The sequence below is a fragment of the Scyliorhinus torazame genome, chromosome 3, assembly GCF_047496885.1.
Source record: "Scyliorhinus torazame isolate Kashiwa2021f chromosome 3, sScyTor2.1, whole genome shotgun sequence".
In the NCBI taxonomy this organism is placed as follows: domain Eukaryota; kingdom Metazoa; phylum Chordata; class Chondrichthyes; order Carcharhiniformes; family Scyliorhinidae; genus Scyliorhinus; species Scyliorhinus torazame.
The window spans coordinates 143,798,179-143,817,267 of NC_092709.1; the positions used below are offsets into that span (position 1 = coordinate 143,798,179).

At 46.4% G+C, this 19,089-nt stretch overlaps 1 protein-coding gene across 8 annotated transcripts in view; it reads left to right on the plus strand.

Annotated features, from left to right (window-relative positions):
• The first annotated feature begins 5,354 nt into the window (after positions 1–5,354).
• The window catches only part of LOC140408726 (septin-11), a 159,714-nt gene continuing 145,979 nt past the window's right edge, over positions 5,355–19,089 (plus strand). For 3 of the 8 annotated variants that reach the window (XR_011940176.1, XM_072496336.1, XM_072496338.1), the window contains exon 1: positions 5,356–5,555. Coding sequence is in view for 5 of the 8 variants with exons in the window: in XM_072496336.1 (XP_072352437.1) it covers positions 5,529–5,555 (27 nt within the window). In the remaining 3 variants the exon portion in view is untranslated. Of the gene's footprint in view, positions 5,556–19,089 lie in introns of all 8 variants that reach the window. The other 5 variants (XR_011940177.1, XM_072496339.1, XM_072496341.1 and 2 more) reach the window with 3 other exon arrangements.

A 19,089-nucleotide genomic window follows, 5' to 3' on the forward strand; every position in this document is an offset into this window, starting at 1 on the left:
GCGGGTCCTTTTCCTTCTTTAGGAGAAGCGATATTGTTGCCTCAGACATAGTCGGGGGCAGCTGTCCCCTTTCCTTTGCCTCATTAAAGGTCCTCATCAGTAGCGGGGCGAGCAAGTCCACATATTTCCTGTAAAATTCAACTGGGAATCCATCCGGTCCCGGAGCCTTCCCCGCCTGCATGCTCCTAATTCCTTTCACTACTTCCTCTATTTCGATCTGTGCTCCCAGTCCCACCCTTTCCTGCTCCTCCACCTTGGGAAATTCCAGCCGGTCCAGAAAGCCCATCATTCTCTCCCTCCCATCCGGGGGTTGAGCTTCGTATAATTTTTTATAAAATGCCTTGAACACTCCATTCACTCTCTCCGCTCCCCGCTCCATCTCTCCTTCCTCATCCCTCACTCCCCCTATTTCCCTCGCTGCTCCCCTTTTCCTCAATTGGTGGGCCAGCAACCTGCTCGCCTTCTCCCCATATTCGTACTGTACACCCTGTGCCTTCCTCCACTGTGCCTCTGCAGTACCCGTTGTCAGCAAGTCAAATTCTACGTGTAGCCTTTGTCTTTCCCTGTACAGTCCCTCCTCCGGTGCCTCCGCATATTGCCTGTCCACCCTCAGAAGTTCTTGCAGCAACCGCTCCCGTTCCCTACTCTCCTGCTTTCCTTTATGTGCCCTTATTGATATCAGCTCCCCTCTAACCACTGCCTTCAACGCCTCCCAGACCACTCCCACCTGGACTTCCCCATTATCATTGAGTTCCAAGTACTTTTCAATGCACCCCCTCACCCTTAGACACACCCCCTCATCTGCCATTAGTCCCATGTCCATTCTCCAGGGTGGGCGCCCTTCTGTTTCCTCCCCTATCTCCAAGTCCACCCAATGTGGAGCGTGATCCGAAATGGCTATAGCCGTATACTCCGTTCCGCTCACCTTCGGGATCAACGCCCTTCCCAAAACAAAAAAGTCTCTTCGCGAATAGACTTTGTGGACATAGGAGAAAAACGAAAACTCCTTACTCCTAGGTCTGCTAAATCTCCACGGGTCTACTCCTCCCATCTGCTCCATAAAATCTTTAGGCACCTTGGCTGCTGCCGGCCTCCTTCCAGTCCTGGACCTCGACCTGTCCAGCCCTGGTTCCAACACCGTATTGAAATCTCCCCCCATTACCAACTTTCCCACCTCTAGGTCCGGGATGCGTCCTAGCATACGCCTCATAAAATTGGCATCATCCCAGTTCGGGGCATATACGTTTACCAAAACCACCGTCTCCCCCTGTAGTTTGCCACTCACCATCACGTATCTGCCCCCGCTATCCGCCACTATAGTCTTTGCCTCAAACATTACCCGCTTCCCCACTAATATAGCCACCCCCCTGTTTTTCGCATCTAGCCCCGAATGGAACACCTGCCCCACCCAACCTTTGCGTAGTCTCACCTGGTCTATCAGTTTCAAGTACGTTTCCTGTAACATAACCACGTCTGCCTTAAGTTTCTTAAGGTGTGCGAGTACCCGTGCCCTCTTTATCGGCCCGTTCAGCCCCCTCACGTTCCACGTGATCAGCCGGGTTGGGGGGCTTTTTACCCCCCCCCCCCTTGTCGATTAGCCATCCCCTTTTTCCAGCTCCTCACCCGGTTCCCACTCAGCTGTGTCCCCCCCAGGCGGTGCCCCCCCGCCCATCCCACCCCATGCCAGCTCCCCCCTCTCCCCAGCAGCAGCAGCCCAGTAATTCCCCCCTCCCACCCCCCCCCCGCTAGATCCCCCACTAGCGTAGTTACACCCCCCATGTTGCTCCCAGAAGTCAGCAAACTCTGGCCGACCTCGGCTTCCCCCCGTGACCTCGGCTCGCACCGTGCGACGCCCCCTCCTTCCTGCTTCCCTATTCCCGCCATGATTATCATAGCGCGGGAACCGAGCCCGCGCTTCCCCCTTGGCCCCGCCCCCAATGGCCAACGCCCCATCTCCTCCACCTCCTTTCCTCCCCCCACCCCCTCCTGTGGAAGAGAGAAAAGTTACCACATCGTAGGATTAATAACATAAAACTCCTCTTTCCCCCCTTTTTACCCCCTCTTCGCCCCCCATACTCGCCCCACCACTTTGTTTCAAACGTTCTTTTTTAATAATCCGCTCATTCCAATTTTTCTTCCACGATAAAAGTCCACACCTCATCCGCCGTCTCAAAGTAGTGGTGCCTCCCTTGATATGTGACCCACAGTCTTGCCGGTTGCAGCATTCCGAATTTTATCTTCTTTTTGTGAAGCACCGCCTTGGCCCGATTAAAGCTCGCCCTCCTTCTCGCCACCTCCGCACTCCAGTCTTGGTATACGCGGATCACCGCGTTCTCCCACTTACTGCTCCGAGTTTTCTTTGCCCATCTAAGGACCATCTCTCTATCCTTAAAACGGAGGAATCTCACCACTATGGCTCTAGGAATTTCTCCTGCTCTCGGTCCTCGCGCCATCACTCGGTATGCTCCCTCCACCTCCAGCGGACCCGCCGGAACCTCCGCTCCCATTAACGAGTGCAGCATCGTGCTCACATATGCCCCGACGTCCGCTCCCTCCGCACCTTCAGGAAGACCAAGAATCCTTAGGTTGTTCCTCCTCGTGTTGTTCTCCAGCGCCTCCAGCCTTTCCACGCATCGTTTATGGTGTGCCTCGTGCATCTCCGTCTTCACCACCAGGCCCTGTATGTCGTCCTCATTCTCGGCAGCCTTTGCCTTCACGACCCGAAGCTCCCGCTCCTGGGTCTTTTGCTCCTCCTTTAGCCCTTCGATCGCCTGTAATATCGGGGCCAACAGCTCCTTCTTCATTTCCTTTTTGAGTTCTTCCACGCAGCGTTTCAAAAACTCGTGTTGTTCAGGGTCCCATATTAAACTGCCACCTTCCGACGCCATCTTGGTTTTTGCTTGCCTTCCTTGCCGCTGCTCTAAGGGATCCACCGCAATCCGGCCACCTTCCTCTCCTTTTTTCATCCGTATCCAGGGGGGATTCCCTTCTGGTTCACCGCACAGTACTTTTAGCCGTTAAAATTGCCGTTGGGGCTCTTATTAAGAGCCCAAAAGTCCGTTCCACCGGGAGCTGCCGAAACGTGCGACTCAGCTGGTCATCGCCGCACCCGGAAGTCGACTATTTATAAAGTTAAGGATCCATATGCCTTTTTTAAAATTTAGAGTACCTAATTTTTTTTTCCCAATTAAAGGGCAATTTTAGCGTGGCCAATTCACCAGTTTGCTGGTTTATGCGGTTGTTTGAAGGCAAGTAGTGGGGGGTATGGGGATGGCCTTCAAACAACCATGCAACCTCAAACAGACCGTTGTTTGCAGCAAACTACCCAGCCTTCAGAACAGCGACCACGACACCACACAACCCTGCAATGGCAACCTCTGCGAGACATGCCAGATCATCAACATGGCTACCACCATTACACATAAGAACACCACCCACCAGCTACGTGGTACATACACACGCGACTCGGCCAACGTTGTCTACCTCATACACTGCAGGAAAGGATGTCCCGAGGCGTGGTACATTGGCGAGGTCATGCAGACTTTGCGACAACGAATGAAAGGACATTGTGCGACCATTGCCAGGCAGGAATGTTCCCTTCCAGTCGGGGGTCACTTCAGCAGTCAAGGGCATTCAACCTCTGATCTTCGGGTAAGCGTCCTCCAAGGTGGCCTTCAAGACGCGCGACAATGCAGAATCGCCGAGCAGAAACTGATAGCCAAGTTCTGCACGCATGAGTACGGCTTCAACCGAGACCTTGGATTCATGTCTCATTACATTCACCCCGACCATCTGGTCTGGGCTTGCAAAATCCTACCAACTGTCCTGGCTTGAGAAAATTCACACCTCTTTAATCTGTGATTATCCCTCTCTCCAGACACACTGGACCTGTAAAGACTTAACTACCTGCAAAGACTTGCATTTAAAGTATCATCTTGCATCATTGAATTTGTCTATATTATGGAACCCACTTCTTCGTTCACCTGATGAAGGAGCTGCACTCTGAAAGCTACTGATACGAAACAAACGTGTTAGACTTTAACCTGGTGTTGTAAGATTTCTTACTGTGTCCACCCCAGTCCAACGCCGGTATCTCCACATCATAAATAAAGCACAACATGTTGATAGCAACATAGCAGGTACAAAGATAGTCATGGGAACTGCTAACCCTAGAGTGGAATAAGTACCTTATCCAAGATGCCATTTTTAATGTCAGCTTGATGAAATATTCAACAGCAGGGGGCATCACAGCTAAACCTGATCATATTCTCATTTGACTGCCAGATGCTCATCCAGCAGAAGGTTTACAGAGCAACATTGAGGAGTGACAATCCTCGCCGAATTTGCCTTTTCTAACCCAGGAATTTTTCTTTCAAATTTGAACTTTATTCATTGTTCAACTATTTGCAAACATTTCTTTACAGCACCAACCCATGCCATAGTTCATTTTTGAGCAAGATAATTTCTGGTAGGGATACATTTAATTCTATATGCTCAGACCAACTGCTGACGTCGACTACTTTAACTAGATCAGCGGAGTGATGATATTTCACCAGCCCAACAAATAACAAATTAAAATATACGCTCCATGGGGATGGCGTCATTAATACGAGTGGTTTATCTGAACAAAGATCCATGTCATTGCACTTAAAGTTTGATCCACATGGTGATGCCTGCTATTGGCTTCAAATAACGGATAGACATTTACACAGGTAACTGCATAAATGGGGACCTCCTTGATTGTTGAAGTTAGTTTAATGCATACATTCATTAAAACATAGGCAGACTCCAGCATGCGTAATTTCCCATGTTACGTTCCCCAGTATGTAGAGTTTATAACTGAAATGTTATATCTGACACCTGTTGAATGTTTTCAGGGTGCATTTCTGGCATCTTCAGTTTTGCTTTGCTTCGCTGTTACCGAGCGGGATATGCTTGACGTGAGCTGTCTGAACACATTGCGGTCATGTTACATTACACATACACTCGTCATTATTGCAAGTCAAAAATGTCGTGAATTTCCAAATATGGAATCTAAATAGCACAACTGTGGGAAATGTTCTGCGACTTAAAACGTGTTTTGTTTATCCCGAAAGAAACACTGCACAGAAATATCTACTTGCAGCAAACTTCCAGGAAAGACATAAAAGTATCAGTTTATCTCCTCCTCTCCCGGACCACAGCAAGTCACTGTAATCGAGAGGGGTGCAAATTCTTTTCATGTTATACTAGTAGGATCCCACACGTTTCATGCACCCGTACTCTGTGGGATTTGTTACATCATAATGAGTTAAATTGTTGAGCTTAGATACCTTATTGCACGGGGCGGATACAATGTATCAAGTCAGGATAGTGGATTGTGCGGCACCCCTGCGGGCTGTGCCTCTGTGTGGTGTGAGTGTGTGAGGAGCCTTTTTCTGTGCAGGATGCCATATTGAGCGAGTGGAGAGGCTGAGACTCCTGGGGGAAGGAGTATAGCGGGAGCATCAGCTACACACACGAGCTCTCTCCAGCTACGGCAATTCAGGATGGCTGCTCTGGTCGGAAGGAAGCCTGTGAGTGCCCATTCTTTAATGTAACATCTCTATGAATGTAGAGGCTGTAGGATGCGATTGGACTGTTCATTTTCTGTCAATGAAATAATGTACCGCTGAAATAATGCATAGTTGCCTATTGGTTAACTTAACGGCGAAAGGGGTTTTAAAAAAACCGTGGTAGTTTAACCAGTTGTTTCAGTTGGAAAATTTGCATCTGAAGTATTTCAGTTGGCAGAGTCATGTATTTCCATGTGCTGGTAAGTAGGGTAGGCGAGGTTAATTAAGACGTGTCCACCAGTCCACACCTTTTCCGTTAACAAGTGTTAATGGCGTCGCTCTTGATGTTGGATGATTTAATGTTAGGTTGTTTGAACTGTGGAAGATCCGTGGCGTTGGGGTTTTTTCTTGACAGAGGTTGCCAGTGGACCGGATGGGATTGATGGAATGAGGTGTCTCCCTCCTGGTACCATTAGTCAGCCCAGCGCCGAATGAGCTTCCCACAGACAGAGGAAGCTGAGGGAAATCAGAGGCCCGTGTTCAAGAGCTGACTGACTGAGCTCCTGCACTGACTCATCAACTGAACACGATTTTTTCCGTTTATTTTTCAATGATCGTAACTGCAAAAGTGCAATTTAATTTATGGACGGGAGGATTAGTAATTCGGACCAACAGCTGGCTCTAATGCCAAATCTTTCGCTCCATAATTTTGCAAGCCGATCCATTTCGAGAAAGATTTTTTTATACCTCGAGGTGCAAACGGAGAGGGGATCTTTGCATCTTGCCTTGAACTGTTTAAATGTTCTTCCCGTTTGCCCATGTGGCACATGACAGCATCTTTAGTTTGGTAGAGTTGAGGTCGGCCAAGGGGTGGGGCTTGTTTGAGATCCCGTTAAACGTTATATAATAAGCAATGTTATTAATTGGAGCCATAATACCAGAGCTTCTGACCGTGGCATCATCACGATTCAAGCTCAATCTCAATGTTGAGGGAATATTGATTGAATTACAGCCTTTAAAATGAATTCTCAACAACAGCTTGTACTTCTACAGTGTAAAAAAAAAAAAGCCGGGAAGATTGGCAGTTAAAAAGAACAAAACTCCAGCTGGGAAAAGGAGGAAATGATGGGTGGGAGAGTGTGCTTGCTGAAATTAATGGAGAGTACAGAACAAGCACTAATAAATACCCTGAACTCTGACAAATGGATGATGTAGGCAGAGATGTCGAGTTGCAAATCACAAAGATGGAACAAACTGTAGCTGCAGAGAGATTGGAAAATAAGCCAAAGAATCTTGAAAGTTTATTTGCTGGGGCAGCAGAACTTTGGGTGGCTGGACTGATTCACTTGTGAGACTTTGTGCTAGAGAGGATACTGACAGTGCTGTTTTAGTTATTGTCTGTGAAGATAATGGAAGATGGCAGGCAAAACTATTGTTTCGAAAGTTTATCCTCTGGATGATGAGTACATGAATTAGGGTTTTTAGCAGCATAATGGTGAATGTTATAGAACAATTAGAGAATAGTAACCGTTCTAGAGGGATGTGGTGATGGGCCAATTGTGAGGTGTAACGTTGTCGAGGGTTGGCAAAGTGAAGTTGGATGGTCTTGCGCTGGTGGTGATGAGACGAGGAAACAGGTTTTGTGCTTTAAAGAAAGAGATTACTTTTGAGGCTGATTTGTTGTTGATGAGCTTGAGAGCAATCTGTGTAAGATGGGGGAAGTTTGTGGTTGGTGAAATTGAGGGAAGTGAGAAGGAATATTTCAAGGAATGACCCTGTGCTGTCCATGGCCCTGATTACTTGTTCTGTATGGCTCTATAAAAATGTTTGAAAAAATTATTGTCTTAACAACATTAATGATAATTCTATCTTTGGAGCCATTACATATGGTAGAAAGTTCACAAAGATGGAACAAATCCATCCAGGTGGCCCGGTAACGCAGTGGTTAGCACTGCTGCCTACGCCGCTGAGGACCTGGGTTCGATCCCGGCCCCGGGTCACTGTCTGTGTGGAGTTTGCACATTCTCCCCGTGCCTTGCGTGGGTTTCAACCCCACAACCCAAAGATGTGCAAGTTAGGTGGATTGGTCATGCTAAATTGCCCCTTTATTTGGAAAAAAAATAATTACGTACTCCAAATTTATTTTAAAAAAAATGAAAAAGAAAGTTCACTGACACAATTGGAGAAAGACCTGCTATTGTAGGGTATTCCACTGTAGTACATTAACTCTGCATTTACTGGATAAAAATACAAGGGACTGGATTCTCCGCAGCCCCATGCCGAAATCACGTTTGGCACGGGGGCAGAGAATCAATGTTTACGTGAGAATCGGGCCCGGCGTCACTCCCGCGAGTGACACGCCGCGGTTGGGAGGCCAGTGCCAGAGATCCTCCCAGCGATACTCCAGTCCCGACCTGCTGAATTCCCGACGGCATGGCTCTAATCACATTTGGCCGGTCGGGACTCGCACGTGGTGGCTGCGGACTTTGTCTGCGGCCGCCCTGGTGGGGGAATCAAGCGGTGAGGGGGGGAGGGGCCTACTGGGCGGGTCAGATGGAGTGACGCAGGGCAGAACGGTGTGACCTTGTTGGTCCAGGTCCACCGGCTCAGTCCGCCATCACGTTCAGTGATGCCGTGCGCATGCGCGGACTCAGAACCGGAAGTGTGGGGACCCGTATCCGCAGCTAAAGCTGGGAGAATCACTCTTGAGTCCCTGCCAGCCCTGTCAACGTAAGTGAATTGCTCTTTATTTTTTTCATTAAAGTCTGGAGTGAAACTCCAGCGTTTTACGCCGGCATCGGGACGTAGCCCCATTTTTGGAGAATCCAGCCCAAATTATTTTCCTTATTATGCTCTCGGGGCTTCTTGTGTAGAATTGGATAAGTTAGAATTGTAACTTATTATATAGGCAAACCCACAGTGAATTGGTGAAGATCCCACATAAACTCATCATTTAAATTGCTCTTGTGGTGTTGCGCTCTTGTGGTGTTGCTTGATTCTATGTTAACTACTTAAGGCAACAGAGAAAAATGGTCATATACCATTTATACAGCCCTGTCAGAAGTAGTGTCTCAGTAAAGGGAGCCTGTAATAATAGCTGATTGTAACATCCATGGAGCAGAATAGATAACTCTAAATGACAAGTTTCTTCCTAGTTAGTCGAACAAAACCGACATTGTGGTCATGAGTTGTAAAATATTTAGCCATTGATAATAGCAACAGAGTCACTACAAAGACATGGTGGCACAGGGAGGACCTGGGTTCGATTCCGGCCCAGGTCACTGTCCATGTGGAGTTTGCACGTTCTCCCGTGTCTGCGTGGGTCTCTGCTGCAACCCAAAGATCTGCAGGTTAGGTGGATTGGCCACGCTAAATTGCCCCTTAATTGGAAAAAACGATAATTGGGTACACTAAATTTACATTTTTTTAAAAAAGTGTTACACGGAATATATATTACTTCACCTAATATTGTGTGATTCACAGAAATGCATAAACTGCAAGTTAAATACATTTCTATTTTGCAACTTATTCATTTGACTATAATTACTGCCAATATTGTAGTAAACATGGAGTAATTTTATCTTCTCACCTGGAGACATTGACTCTGACTTTGTTCCTCGGATCCGAGGTATTTGAGAAACTGTACTTTCGGTGAGCCTGGACAGTAATCTCCAGGCAGCTCTGTGATGTATGGAGGAGGGGGTGAGGGAGAGGCTTTTTTTATTTGTTCTTTGGAATCTGGGCATTGTTGGCTGAGCCAGCATTTGTTGCCCATCCCTAATTGCACTTGAACTGAGTGGCTTGCTAGGCCATTTCAGTGGGGAGCAGTTAAGAGTCAACCACCTTGCTGTGGGTCTAGAGTCACATGTAGGCAAGACCGGGTAAGAACGGCAGATTTCCTTCCCTGAAGGACATTAGCGAACCAGATAGGATTTTGTTCCCCTGAAAATCGGCCATGGTTTCATGGTCATCATTAGACTTTTTTTTATTGAATTCAAATTTCACCATCTGCCACGGTGGGATTTGGACCTGGTACCCCAGAGCATTACCGTGGGTCTCTGAATTACTAGTCTAGTGACAATACCACTACATTAGACCATGCACAATTGAGTGAATTACCAAATGTGAAGGCTTAAAATGAGTGGGACATTGGAGCATGGAATGGTTAATATGCCATTGGGATAAGTTGGCATGAAAATAATGTTGGGAGTGCACAAAGAGCAGAGCTAGTCCATAAATGAATTTGTACACAATTAGAAACATACCGTGCTCATGTGACTGGCCTTCCTTTTGTTACAGAACACTGAAGGTCCTGGCCGATTAATTGTCACTCCAGTTCCCAAGTTGTTTACTGTGTTATGATAGGTGAGGACACACGTCAGGACTCAGCCTACTGTGTTATGATTGGTGAGGACACACGTCAGGACTCAGCCTTTCTTTCCCACTCTTCGATTGATTGTCACTTTTTCTTTTGTTGTGATTTATCAGGATGAAAGTATAAATTCAGTGTTTGTCCTTCATTTATGTGCTCATTGCAAAGAACACCATCCAACAGGTTTTCTTGAGTTTAAACACACTGGGATTAGTTTTTATTGTGTTAAAAACTCATCCAGGTAAAGATATTTAAAAAGGTAAACACACGTCCCAACTATTGTAACACACACACAAGCATGCAAAATGCCTGTCTGTCTCTCTCCCTCTCTCTCTCTCTCTCTTTCTCTCGTGCAAAATTACAAGTTACACAGTAGGAGATTACTTTTTGGCTGGATTTAAGACTTGATGACAAAAGGCAAAAAAATAGAGAGTTCACTGTTTGAATACGTCGCTGGTGTTCATGACTGAGGCAGATTTGTTTCCACGATGGTCTTGAAATTCCATTGTGGATGACACAGATGTAAACTGCAAATTCTGGAGACAGTCTCTTTTAAACCATAATCTGTCTCTTCCAAAAGTTAATGATATTGCACCGGAGATTCCTTTCGATTGAAATTCTATATCTCTGTGATGGATTCCAAACTGTAACAGATAGGATTCTGAATTTGAAAATGGGAGAAAGAGATGGTCTTACTGCTCCGTTGGGAAGGTTCTTGTAGACTTATTTAGCTGCTTGAGTGTTGTAATAAAATACATTTCAAATTGTTATTCTGGCCAGCTGAACCCTCTCCCATAATTAGTTAGGTGTTCTCTAGAAGGTGATTGATTAGTTCATGTTTGGTCTGTTGTCTTTAAATTATCAGACACTTCGACCAATTTGTTATTAAAATGTTTTACCCATGTGCTCTTATTTGCGAGATGAACAAAGGAAAAACACAGGTTTACAATTCAACCCAAATGTATGCACAATATAACAGCTACTCCCAAATTAGCCCCAAAATAATCTGCCCAAGATTCTAGTACTACCCGTGCCGATGAACTTGATCGGGCTGCGGGTTCAATCCTCTGAGCCTCAGTCATCTTAGAGCCTTCGCCTGCAAAGGTGAGTGTCGTACGTCTCTTCCGTCCATTCTGTGGTCCGCTGTCGAGTCTTCTCTGTTGCCTCATCGCTGGGAGGGTCTCTAGGTGTCTCTTATATATAATAATCTTTATTGTCACATGTAGGCTTACATTATTAACACTGCAATGAAGTCACTGTGGAAATCCCCTAGCCGTCACACTCCGGCGCCTGTTCGGGTACAGGGAGGGAGAATTCGGAGGGCGGGATTCTCCCATTCCACGGCAGAGTGTCCGCGCTGTCGTAAATGCCGTTGCCTTTTACGACGGCGTGAACAGGCTGCTGCCAGGAGTAATTCTGGCCCCTATAAGGGGCCAGCACGGTGCTGGAGCAGTTCACACTGCTCAGCTCGTTTCACCCAATGGAGTCGCTGATGGCATCTCTGCAGGACACCAGGAATCCCCCCCTGTTTGACTTCCCATCAGGCCTGTCTGTGCTCTGACTGTGGCTTTAATTGAAAGTGTCCAATTCTGTATCGGGCCTAAAATTCAGGTCGTTGGCCATTTTACCACAGGACGGACATTGGCTATTGTTTAATGGCAATAACTTTGCCCTGCTGTAATTACACTCACTTTCCAGTGATGGGCCTGAAGCACCTCTATTGGTATGAGGGTGTAATTACAGCACATTATAGGCATTGGCAATTACCATTATAAATGCTGACATCAGGGCAGCACGGTGGCACAGTGGTTAGCACTGCTGCCTCACGGCCCGAGGTCCCAGGTTCGAACCCGGCTCTGGGTCACTGTCCGTGTCGAGTTTGCACGGGTTTCACCCCCACAACCCAAAAGATGTGCAGGGTAGGTGGATTGGCCACGCTAAATTGCCCCTTAATTGGGGGGGAAAAAAATGAATTGGGTATTCTAAATTTATTTGTTTAAAAAAAAACTTCCTCTGACTCCTGCGACAAGATGTCAGTGACAGTCCTCACCGACGGAAATAAGATAGAAACATTTTGTGGTCGAGCAGAGATGTGCCATTGCCTCCACCCTTTATTCCATCTTCAACGCCACCATCCTTCGCCTTGTGAAAATGAAAATCGCTTATTGTCACAAGTAGGCTTCAATGAAGTTACTGTGAAAAGCCCCTAGTCGCCACCTTCCGGCGCCTGTTCGGGGAGGCTGGTACGGGAATTGAACCGTGCTGCTGGTCTGCCTTGGTCTGCTTTAAAAGCCAGCGATTTAGCAGAGCGTGCTAAACCAGCCCCTTGTCAAGAGCAAGCTTCCCAATGGAATGGACATTGTCTACAGTATGGACAGAAAAACATTCAACCTCAACCGGTTGAAATGCAAAAAGAAAATGACACTGACATTGTTCGCGGAGCTTCAGTATGTGGATGATATCACCATCTCCACTCTCTCAGAGAAGAGAATCTACAAGCTATGCTTCACACCTTCGTGGAAACATACCACAGAATCGGTCTCGGCTTCAACCTCAAGAAGAGTCAAGTCCTTTACCAACCCACTCCAGGGAAACTCCAGTCTCTCCCTCCATCAAGATTAATGGAGAAACCCTCCCAAATGTGTAATATTTTCCATACCTGGAGAGCCATCTCTCCTCTGTCTACATTGACATGGAGATTCAACACCATGTGCAATCTGTGCACGCCTCCTTCAGATGCCTAAGGATGAGAGTCATTGATGACTGCAACATCTGTGCTGACACCAAGATCTTCGTGTACAGGGCAGTCATCCTTCCAACTCTTCCATATGGCTCACATACTTTGACTGTACAGACCCCACCTCAAGGTCATGGAGAAGTACCATCAACAAATTCTCTGCATCAGCTGGGAGGACGGGTGTACTAACTTGAAGGAGCCAAGAGCACCAGCATCAAGGCCATGATCATCCAAAACCGACTCCACCTGGCCGGTCATGTGCTTAGGATGTCAAGTCCCAACTTCCAAAGTAAATTGGCTTTGTCCAGCTCAAGGAAGGCTTCCAAACAAGAAGAGGACAACAGAAGCAATTCAAAGACCCCCGAAGGCTTAACTCAAGAAATGCAACGTTAATGCCTGGGAAACCCTTACTCAGAAGAGACCTACTTGGAGGAACCTCCTGGTTGAAGGGGAACAATTCTTGGAGCACATCCGATAGCACGAGATGGCCCAGAAAAGGAGCCCGAGAAAGGAATACCAGCGATCTAGAATCCAAGGTTCGATTCCGCCTCGTAGAAACACCTGCCAAGTCTGCGGTCAAAGATGAGGCTCCAAGATCAGGCCTTGCAAGAACCCATGACCAGTAATACAGAGATTCTTAGGTGGACAATCATACTCGTTTGCGAGTGATCACTGAAGAAGAGATATTATACAGAAACAACTTCACCCTACTTCCTGATACTATAGAATTTTCCTTGTGTGCATCCTTATAAATCCTTTTTCATGTCCAGACTTGCAGTGACAATACTGAGCAGTCCAGACTTGCAGTGACAATACTGAGCAACAAATGTGGAAAGTTTTGCTTGTGCTCCAGTTTCAGTTACTTTGTAGGTTTACTTTTGACAGAAATGAAATAAATCGCTTATTGTCACAAGTAGGCTTCAAATGAAGTTACTGTGAAAAGCCCCTAGTCGCCACATTCCGGCGCCTGTTCGGGGAGGCTGTTACGGGAATCGAACCGTGCTGCTGGCCTGCCTTGGTCTGCTTTCAAAGCCAGCGATTTAGCCCTGTGCTAAACAGAAAGAGGGTAAGAAAATATATAAGTGCCACTGGAGGCACAAACAATTCCTTGAAAGGAGGCTTTGTTTGATGACTTCACTGCTTGGTACCGGAGCAGAAAATATAAACAACACTTGCCCCGTTCAGTCGCATCTTCCAATTTCTGTTCGTGTTGGTGAACTGAGATTTCGGGCTGTGTATGAACACCATGGGTGGAATTCTCTCAGGCCGGGCCGGAGAATCCCCACGACTGGGCCCACTGCCTGCGGAGAATTGGCGCCGGTGTGTTTGGCATGGCGCTGGTAACGGGCCGCTCTAAGTGGCCGATCCGCCGATTCTCGGCCCGGGATGGGCCGTGCGGCCGCAGTTAAAATGCCGAGTCCCGCCGGCGCCGTCCACACCTGCTCGCAGCCGGCGGGAACTCTGCGTGCAAGGATCGGGTGGTGGCCTGTTGGGGGGAGGGGGGGAGAGAGGCTCCGACCCCGGGTGGCCTCCGATGCGGCCTGGCCTGCGATCGGCGGGCTGGCCTCTCTGTCCCCCGGCCTCTCTTCACGCGGCCCCTGTAATCCTGCGCCATGTTGCGTCGGGGCCAGCGCGTTGAAGGAGGCCACTGCTTATGTGAGCGTTGGCGCCACTGCGCATGCGCGGATCCCGCAGTGCACAGTTCACGCCGGAATCGGCAGCTGGAGCGGCGTGAACCGCTCCAATCATCTGTGTGCTTTCAGCCTTCCTCTTGCTTTGGAATTTTAGACAGTTTCCTGAAGTCACAAGTGTGACGGTTTAATTGCACATCTGCATCAGTTTTAAAGTCAGATCTGTGACTTTAGAGGAAATGCAAATGCACCTATTTTGCACAGGCAGCTAACAGTTCTGCTCAGATCCTCCCCATTGAATCAATAACAAGGAAACTGAGTTGTTTCACAGAATCGCTTGCATTCAAAGATATTCTGAACCCAAAGTGGTGATCACATCTTTCTGCTCTTTGTTGGAAGATTTGTATGGCAAGTAGCATTAAATTGACTTGAATGAACAGTGTGTGCAGATTAACCATTGGGCGTGCCTACTAATGGCTACTTGCTCCTGGTTGCAAATGTTACCGTTTAGCATTGGCTCAGATGGTTCAGGGAGAACCACTTCCTGAAGGAGATCTCCAGTGCTGGAGGCAGCCTGCCAGTTAGATTTATCATCTTTCATTGCTACCAAAGTTGTGTGCTCTGCCAGCTGCAACCCCCTGATACTAGCCTGACTTCAATAATTTGTAAGAGTTGGTTAAACTCCTGCGAACTGAAGATGGTTGAAAAATGTACAACTCCAGCAGTTGATGCTTTTTGTATATGCAAAACATTCATTTTTTTTTTAGCTGCGGAGTGGGGGAAGGGACAGGAGTCTTGCACTGGATAGTTGATATTTAGTAATGGTTAACTTCAGATTCTGTATGCATTTAATCAATTTGGTTTTGTTTGAATATCTCTTTCATTGTTGTAAGTATCTTGGCTCAAAGATGCAAACTGAATCCAAACACAAGATAACATTCCTATAAGAGAAACATGTCTGCAAAGATATTTTCAGCAAATCTCTCATCTCAAGCAGCAGTTTGAACGCTTGGTATCGCTTTTTCACACTGTTGCCACTTTTTGAAATATGGGAATTTATCCAATGCAGTTTCTATTCATTAGTTCAGTACCACAAGTTGAACATTATGTAACATGGGCCACTTTTTGCATTCTGTCTTGTAGCTGCTGTCTGAATCGGTTATAAAACAAATCTGATTCCCTCCCTCTGTACGCAGTTATTCATAACGAGTTTTGCGGCGGCGAGACCTCACTTGGAAATCTTCCCTGCCCCTCCGCCAGCAACGTGATCGGGTTCACGCCCAGCAAGGACATGAACCAGATTTCCAAGAATTTTAATTCATTTTAATATTTAAAAATGGCCACGCTGTTGCTTCCGGGTTTGTCAGATGGTTCTCTCTCTCTCTCTTTCCCCCCCCCCCCCCCCCCCCACAAACACCGGCAGCAATCGCTGCTGGTTTTCAAAAACAATCAGTTGTGATGACCACACCAGAGGCTCTGGGTGGGTATAACCACCGGGGCTGGTGAGGGTCATGGGTGGGCAATGCCCTAGCACTATCAACTTGGCAATGCCCCATTGGGGTTCCATTTATGTGTGAGGGGGGTGGACACAGAATGGGACAGTGCCCCAATGCCAGCAAGTGCTATGGGGGGGGGGGGGGGGGCGGGTTGGTTCACCCTAATACCTGCATGGTGGTGGGGGCAAGGAGTGACTCGACAATTGGAGGGGGGGTTGGGGTTGGCTGATCGTGTTACAGGGAAGGGGGTCCTGATGTCTGGGGGTGGGGGGTACCTTTTAAGGGTGGCACGGTAGCACATTGGTTAGCATTAGCACAGTTACTTCACAGCTCTTGAATCCCTGGTTTGGTTCCCGGCTTGGGTCACTGTCTGTGCAGAGTTTGCACGTTCTCCCCGTGACTATGTGGGTTCCTACGGGTGCTCCGGTTTCCTCCCACGGTGCAAAGATGTGCAGGTTAGGTGGATTGGCCATGCTAAATGCGCCTTGGTGTCAAAAAAGGTTAAGTGGGGTTATGGGGTTGTGCGGATAGGGTGGAGATGTGGGCTTAGGTAGGGTGCTCTTTCCAAGGGCTGGTGCAAACTCAATGGGCCGATTGGCCACCTTCTGCACTCTAAATTCTATGATTTTATGAAAAAAATTCTGTGATTCACTTTGAGATCCGGGGGCTGGATTCTCCTCCGGCGGGATGCTCCATTTTGCCGGCAGCCCGGGTGTTTCCCGTCATCATGGGGTTGCCCCACAATGGGAAACCCCATTGACCAGCCGGTATAACGGAGCATCCCGCCGGCGGGGTCAAACAGAAATGTGGCGGAACGGAGAATCCAGCCCCTGATCTCTGCATCCAGCTTTGGCGGTGAGGTCGGGCCCCGCTTCTCCAGTTGGCTGTGTAATCCTCACCAACACTTCGAAATTGCAGAGTGCCATTTGTTCTGGCTAGAAAAGGCAGCTGTAAAACCAGTAAGCTTCATACTGCTTTTCTCACCTGATCCAGCAGTTCACAATTTATGGAAAATTCTGCCCAGTATTTCTGACAGTGTAGCACGGCCTCAGTAGGAAATTGGGGTGTTAAACTAGTTATGTACTGTACTTGGGTCTGTGCTGAGGAAAAGGAATGGATTATTCAGATTTATGCAAACTGATTCCCTAATTTAACCCTTCAAGCACCTGTATTATTTTCTAGAATTCCGACACCAATATACTCTTTGCTGAGGTTCTCCCTAAACTGAATACAGTGCTCCAGGTGAAGCTTGGCCATGGCTCTGTATAAGTAAAGTATTGCTATCCCACTTTTGAATTTAATTCCCTTGAGAAAAAGACCAATTTTCCATTTGTCTATTGGATTTATTTCCCCACCTGTTCACTAGCTTTTAATGATTTGTGAACATTGATAGCTAAATTCTTCGTAGTCTGTCAATATCATGAAAACATTAACACAAAACAGTTTATATAATTAAACTAGAAGGAGAATTGTAGTTGTCAAGGGTGGCGAGGGCCTTGAGAAGCAGATGAGGCTAATATTGCAAATGAAAATAAGGAAATAATAGACTTATTGAATAATTCCTTTTAGTCAGGCTTCACAGTAGAGGAAGAGGATACAATACCTAACATTGCAGGGAAATTAATAGTGAATTCAAGGACTAGAACTCACTGAAGTTAACGTTAGCAAGGAAACAGAGTTTGGAAAAATAATGATAGGACAGACTGACAAGTTCTCAGGACCTGATGGTTTCTGCCTCCGGGGTTTCAAGAGAAATACATGAAGAAATTACAGGTGCTGTAGCCACAAATGTTTAAAGCACGCTCAATTTGAGAATTGCCCTCTTTTTACTTCGGAAAACCACAAATAAAACAAACCATAAAATGTTAAAGTTGTTGGTCTAACATCTGTTGTGGGGGAGCTCTTTTTCAATCTGGAACAGATAGTTGAGGACTTAGAAATTTGAGCGGATTAGAGAGAGCCAGTCTGGATTTTAAAGCGTAGGTCATGTCAAACGAACCGGAATGATTTTTTTTTTTGGGATCAATTAACTGCAGTAATAGACAGGGGATTGTCTCTGGATGCAGGTTATTTAGAATTCTGGAAGGCTCCACAGAAGAAAATTAGCTAAATTAAAAGCTGTTAGAATTATAGGCAAATTAATGATTTGGTTAGGTGCTATAAAAAGCAAAGAGTAGGAGTAATGTGTTTGTACTGAAGTTGGAAGGAAGTGACTAGTACTGTCTCACCAGGATCTGTGCTGTGGCCACAAATATTCACTTCATTTATTTCATGGAGCAGATAAAGCAAAAGCCATATATCTAAGTTTACTGATGAAGCAAACAAAGATTGGTGGAACCTTAAGTAGCGTAAACAGGAGCATAAGGTTAAAAAGGAATTTGGATAGATGGTGAGTGGACAAAAATGTGGCAGTGTTACGGGCGAGGCATTTTCAGAACCCCAAAATGTATGGGGTTCAATCAACCTCTCCCTTTAATGGATTTGTTGCTTTTCCAAGCACGCAGCTTGTTCCCTAGGTATGGTATTACAATTATGGACACGTGGGTTTTTAAACACAAAACACAGTTTATTCCATGAACTCAACATCTTAAATAAACATTGGATCTCTTAACACCCCTTACTTCAAAGATAACTCAGAAAATATTGCAACAGTAAATACTTCCTTAAAATGTTCCTTCAAACTTCCAAGAGACTTAACACCTTTAAACAGTATCACATCAGGTTAAAGGATGTATATATTTTCTGTAGAATGGCAGAGATATATTAGCTTGGGTGACTTCAGCTCCAGCATCTTGCTTTCTTCATGCAGCTCTCTGGAAACCCACAGACACACCCACGCTGCTTTCTCAAACCTGGCTTTCTCCCTTCTAAGCAGATCACAGCAAACCAGAACTTCTCAAACTGCTGTTTCAAACTGGCTTTCTACTTTTAAACTGTTCTCAGCAAAACCAGCCAGGCACTTTTTAAACTGCAAAACCAAACTAAACTGCAAAATGGCTGAACTGCGCTCAGCCCCACCCACTCTCTGACATCACTGCATTTCTTAAAGGTACATTGCTTAAACATCCATGTCTTAAAGGTACTCTCACATGACACCTCCCCCCCAAGAAAAAAAAAACCATCAACTTCAAGATGATTTCATTTTTCACTTTTGCACCATCCACTAAGAAATGCACACAGTAAATATACATTTTCATTTAAAGAAAACAACACACACAAACAGGTATAATAATATAGTACATTTTTCTTTGTTCTTCTTCCTCCAACCGAAATCCTTCTCGATTGACAGTCTCTTTGAACAAAGTCTCTGCACGATCCA